Genomic DNA, 6,468 nt, shown 5'->3' on the forward strand with positions numbered 1-6,468 from the left:
CGGAATGTATCCGATAATATACTGCAATTCCAAAGACCAATGGCACAATGATTCATAAAAGCAGACAGAGGAAAAGACAAAAACACCTCTGGAGAACAGAGCGGTCTGTCAGCCTCACCGAGTGTAACACAGTTGTGAAAGGGAAGTACTACTGCCAAGAGTTCTGCCTGTTGCTGCCACGTCTTGGCCACATGTCAGCATTCACGACAACATCAGTGAGGTTACCCTGCCTTGAGCCAAGTGCAAGCAAGACAAAATACAACGGAACAGAGAGAGCATGTCTGGAAATACAGATTGAAAGGGGAACCAATCTTGATGTACCAATTCTGGAATTTACTAGGCATTAGGATGTAATAAAAATGACCAATACTGAAGAATACTGGTCCACTGAACCTTTGGATCGCACCATTTCAACTTCCTCGATTGCTTGGATAGTTCAAGAAATATCAATTCCAACACCTTTGGTATTCTAGATTAAAATAAGTGCTTGGAATTCAGTCCGCAGAAAGTCTGTGGGTTTATACAATCTTTTGTAGTAGGGATTTACATTGAATTATTTGGACAGTGATTTTTTTTTTTTTTTTTTTTTTGCCCTATGAAATAAAAGAAATCTTCGATATTTGTCTCAGATAACAAAATGATTCTAAAATTGTACCGTGTGAACCTAGCTTAACTTCTGCTCTACAAAAAAATAGTTTTTCATCCAGATCTAGTTCAAGATCAAACCCTAAAATCTCTAGACCCAGTCCAATTTTAGTTTGACCAATAAAAAGAAGCTTAAATAAAAGTTATAATCCTCTGAAATGGCTCTGGTGAAGGTAATTCTCACCTTTTTCACAGAATTTTTCGCAGATGAAAAGTCACTTTTGTGTGAGCTATGCTTCAAACATTGCAACACTATAGACAATAGATGCACAATTTTGCAGAACATTTGCTAATGTGTTGCACCTTCAGTAAGATGGAAATTGACATGCGACCTTTTAAGAGACCTTATGTCAAGACTCAACACTTCACTTTTGTTAGCCCAAAACAATACATCAATTAAGTAACCGTGGACCAAAGCCACGTTCGTGCAGTCATTCTGCTGTTAGTCTTCCATCAAAGCCAAAGCCCTCTCCCATGTGTGATTTGCATCATCCACCACAGCTCTCTCACCACATTCACTGAGAAAGCCTTCATCTGATATTCTGCCCCCTTATCTCATCATAATACAAAGTACAGGACAGAGGAATGAAAGGCAGGGAGGGAGAACATTCTTTTTGAGCGTAATACTTAAGCCGTACCACTTATCAAGCCGCTGCTGCACCTGTTTTTATGTCAGCAGAGCAAATTCCTCACATTACGTGCAGGGCACATCCGTATACGTAACCGCCGTGCATGTTTGCTGATGTGGGGGTGTGTCCTGTGCATGCAGTCACACATTGACCAAGGAGCTCCGCACTTGTGAAGGTTAGATCACATATGATTGTAAAGGTCGATAAGCAAAAGGTCACATTGCATAATGTGCCAAGCTGGTGACGCAACGGTCATAAAGGAGAATGGTAACACTTATCCATGGCTGCACCAGGCTAGATTTTCATAATGATGTTGTGAGGTGAAGCATTGTTACTATGGTAGGGAAAATTTCTTTCTGAAAAAATAAAAGGATTGAAATGAATAAACCGTCAACCGTGCAGGCCTCTATCTGACCAAGTGAGCTGTCATTTTACATTAAGATATTCACACACAGCCTCTGTTCATATGCAATTTTGTAAAATTGTTTGATAATTACCCACATTTTTCCACAATATGAAAGACGGTAAAAATCCTGCATACACACATTTATTCAAATTGATGCACATTAACGTGCATTATAATTACGATTAAAAAAAAAATCCAAAACATCAAGTAATCACACAGATAATTTACTAATAACACTTTATTCAATATCCCCTAGATTCAATCAAATATGTTTTGGCTTTCCCATGACATTACAGATTATACCCTTTCAAAAAAGGTTTATTTGCAATACTTGTGGTTCATTTAAATCACTTATAATATCAGAGGTAAATATCAGAAAAGGCAATTTTTCACCATAGCAGAATTTATTTGATTCTTAGCTAGTATGCGTCTATGATTAAGTAACAGACAGTCCAGACTGTTTTAGGATATTAAAAGTGTTCATTCAAAAATGACCTCTACTAACAATCTTACAAAATTAGCTGTTTATAACAGCTAGCCTCAGGTGTGATCCATTAATTGTGCCATGTCATTTGTTAGGAAAATGCATGGGGGAAAAAAACATTTGAATTAAAACAGAGGGTTAAATGAACCACAGTGGAACTAGCGGCAGGCGCTGAAACGCAAACATGCAATCTCCCACACGCACACACGCAGAGCTTCGCAGCTTTCTCCTCACAAATGGACGAGGTGCCCGCATTTACATTGTAAAGCTGGAGGACTCGGAGCGGGGGAAGGGGTCAGAGGGAGGGCTTGGTGAGCCTTGGCCCCGCTCTCTATTTTTGTTTCCAGCTTCTTCTTTTTTGCACCACACACTGCAGTGGATTTTTCAACTTGGCCCTCATCAGTTGTACGCCTGATGAAACAAACACTGACAGCTTCTTTACATTTGTAAAGGCCCCTACAGCAGCTGTGCCTATCTCACCACACGTCTATGAATCAGGGTCCGACCCCAGCTGGGCCTGCAGAGAGAGAGACAGAGAGAGAGAGAGACAGAGACAGAGACAGAGACAGAGACAGAGAGAGAGAGAGAGAGAGAGAGAGAGAGAGAGAGAGAGAGAGAGAGAGAGAGAGAGAGAGAGAATAGCCATGGGTAGCCCCCCGTTCCCCCCACACCATGTGCCATGTTCACTTCAACAGAACAGGAACACAAACGCGAGCTCCGGCTGCATTCATTAGCCAAAGTCTGAAATCAAAACCAGCGAAACTCTTCGCTCTAAAAACACCCCTCAAAAATAATTATACAGAGAAGTTGTTTCAGAGAGTGTCAGGACGGCCTGAAAGCCATTAAAAGGAGCTCGTCTGAAAGCAGAAGTGCATACTTGCCCCCCCTTCTGCTTTTCACACACGTCTATCAATCAGGGACGGTCTAATTGCATTTCCTTGTTTGCTCTTATTAACATCTATTATCATATTTTTTTTTTTCTCCGTCTCTCGTTTTCCACTAAATGAATTTTAATAATATTCACAGCACATGTGAAGGAAAATGGCGTAATACAGAAATTGAAGAAGAAAAAAAAACAAAAAAAACCTTGCACTCATGTTCCAGGGGATATGGTTAAGCCAAGCATGTATAATTGTCTTACGCTAATTAAGGGGAGGCTGAATCCAAGGGGCCAAGAGTTGTGCAGGCCCGGGGGACAGATCCTTCAGGTTGTTTTTGTTGTTTGCCTGACCAGATTTTAGCACAGCCTGCACTGCACAGATGTGACATGATCAGCCATGTTCTGAACGGTTCAGGTCCATTCCACACAAACAGACCCTGACCATAAAAACACGTGGTCACTATGAGATGGAGCAGATCCCTGTCAGACATGCAACCATACAAAAATCAAATGAACTCAAAATGGTTCAAATGAATCCTGGCTTTGTTAACAACCATGTTTGTTAACAAAAAATGCCTAAACACATACAGTTCACACACACGACTGACCAATACATTCCCTTCACAATCTCAATCACTCTTGATAATATGTTAAGTTAATGGAAATTTGAGAAATGTACTGTATAGACTTTTATGTATTATATATATATATATATATATATATATATATATATATATATATATATATAGTATACACACACAGACATTGTTTAACATAATATACACCAGATATGCATTTAAAAAATGGCTATGCTATAATAAAATCCAACGCTTATCCTGACAATAGTTTGACAAGTTATAACAAGTTATAGTGACAAGGCTTTTAAACTTATAATAGTACATTGGGTTTATAACTGAACCATTTTTCTCAGAGAAAAATAGTCACAACGTAGTCTACTTTTGTCATCACTTTCATTTCCCTTATCAATCAACAAAGTAATTGCGTCACAATTTTGTGAGCTACCGCACTGCAGCTACGTTCAACAAAAGTACACAAAGTTAAGACCATTTCCATCACCTTTATGGAAAGCGATAATATGTCATGGAGCTCGAGCACTGCCGATAATGTGCGTGGAAACTGCCCCCGTGGTGCGTCACCTAACCTATACCCTTCCCAAATGTTTGTTTCATTCTTGTTAACCTGTTGCTGATGAACTGAAATACAAAAAAGACGCGCAACAAGGTAATTTCCATGCAGCCATTCCGTTCAAAACATGGCTCTTTGAAGAATAAAAAAAAAAAGTTTAATATGAGAGCACGTGACAAGACTAGTTCACGCGGCAGACAAAATTGGTTGCACGAGCTAACCCTTTCACGCGCCGGCAGGAATATGTTTCTCGGCGCTGGCTAGGTTTGAGAATAAACTAAAGTAAGGACGTGGGCAGTGACAGTTGTAACAACAGTCTCACAAACTATGATAAAAGAAACTGCTACTCAACTGCAGGTAAAGCGCCCGGAAACCTCGGGTTAAGAGTCAGTCAGTTCTTTGAGGGTTAACTAAAAGGTTTGGTCGGCTGTCTCCGAGGAGACTCAGTTTTTTTGTTATGGTAGCCTTGCTTAATTCCGCTCATGATTAGAGTAAATCATCCTCCAGAAAAGTTCAAGCCCTATATGTAGTCCCCCGTTCTCCAACATACCACGAGTTTGCCGGTTCAGATCGTAGGCTACTGGTGGAGATAGTAAAATGGTCGGTTTCCTTCGCACGCGAACCTCTGCAATGCGACTGTATATATTCCACTATAAACGACATTCCATGCGCTTAATCTAATCAGTTTTGTAATATTACGACCCGGTAACATTCAAGGTTTAATCTGCTTAAACAACAAAACGTGCAAAAACTCTCAGAGGAAAAGGCAGACAAAAAAAGAGGAGTTTCAGGCACAGATACCCAATGCTGGCTGCTGCACAAGCTTGTTTTCTCTAGTTCGGCGTTTGTACTTAAAATTGTAAAGACTGAGAACAATCCACTCTACTGAATCTTAAATAAAATGCCTACATCTGCCATCAATATCGAGCATTCTCAGTTGTCAAGTTCCTACACAGTTACTTTAAAAACATTAAAGAGACATTTGCTTACACTTACGAACGAGTTACATCCGACATAAACAAATCAAAGATACCATGGGGACTTGGATAGTTGCATTTATGACCAGTACTCCTGCAGATTTCAGCTCGGGAAAACAAATCTCGGAATAAAAGAAGGCATGGTTGTCCTTGTGGCTTTGAGGCGGAAAGCAATGAAGAGCAAACAAAGCCATTCTAGTCACAATTGTGTTTTAACACTGGAGTTTGTGTACCAACTACATAGCCCCTAACAAAACACGTCCAGTGTTATAAACGAGTTCTGTGAGCCAACATCTGTCGTGCAAATCATAAGCACTCCTAACGGGGATACCAAAGCAAAAGCGAGACAAAAATAGATATTTAAGTGTTGTGAACATAGTGGGATGCGTTTACACCGTGCTTTAAATCCAGACTAAACACAACAAGAGCCATCCGTGATCAAAGTTTACGCATTTAACATCGACACAAGCGCGAGACCATCGAGCAAACTTAAGGTCAACCGCATACAAACGATCAATACTTACGTATTTCTTCTGAATAATATTCCTCTTAGGTCTTTCCTTGCTCATTCTGCAATCCAAAATGATTTACTGTTAAGGAGAGAATCGCCACATGAATTTTCTTCCTGCTTCTTTTCTTTTTCCCGGAGCAATGCGATTTAAATCCCCTGTAGTTTGCTTGGCTGTGTAGAATTCCCTCTTCGGTCGGTGATGATCCCTAGTAGAAATGTGGAATTACCGATACTCCCAAAATTAGGGATCCATCGCCAAGGGTAAGGGGCAAAATAAACAATCGCATCGGCATACCATAGTTAAAACCATTCGCCACAATAACTTCCATCAGTGATGATCATCCCGGTTCTTTAAAACACGTAACGTTAGGTTTGTTCAAGTAAGGATGTAAATGTTCGGTGCTGAGTTACATCTTGTTTTTAAAAGGCTTATCCGATGATAGGGTGAAATAAATAAACATTTAAAAAACGAAAAGGGTTCGCGGTCCGTTTTGGCTGGAGCTAGCAGACGGTGAGTGAACTCTCCAGCAGCACCACTGGCTCATCTGAACACAAGGCGAAGCTTCTTTCTTTAAACAGCCTATCACACCCGACAGCACGCTCAGCGCTAACTTTAAAAGGACTGTCGCTTTAGGGAGCGTCGCAAAATGACCCTGCGCCCAGAGGCACGGAAACGAACCACTTTAAAGTTACCGATTCAAAGAATGCTTGATTCAATCAGCATGGATTCGATATGGACTGGGGAAAGACTTCAATTATTTTTCAGCTCAGAGGGATTCGAGACAGTCGA

At 40.4% G+C, this 6,468-nt stretch overlaps 1 protein-coding gene across 1 annotated transcript in view; it reads right to left on the bottom strand.

Moving 5' to 3' along the window:
* jarid2b (jumonji and AT-rich interaction domain containing 2b) overlaps positions 1–6,200 on the bottom strand; it is a 131,868-nt gene extending 125,668 nt beyond the window's left edge. The window contains exon 1 of the mRNA XM_067425997.1: positions 5,692–6,200. Coding sequence (XP_067282098.1) covers positions 5,692–5,736 — 45 coding nt within the window. The 5' untranslated portion in view covers positions 5,737–6,200. The remainder of the gene's footprint in view (positions 1–5,691) is intronic.
* Between the last annotated feature and the right edge of the window lie 268 nt (positions 6,201–6,468).

This window comes from Pseudorasbora parva, chromosome 19 (assembly GCF_024679245.1).
Source record: "Pseudorasbora parva isolate DD20220531a chromosome 19, ASM2467924v1, whole genome shotgun sequence".
Taxonomy (NCBI): Eukaryota; Metazoa; Chordata; class Actinopteri; order Cypriniformes; family Gobionidae; genus Pseudorasbora; species Pseudorasbora parva.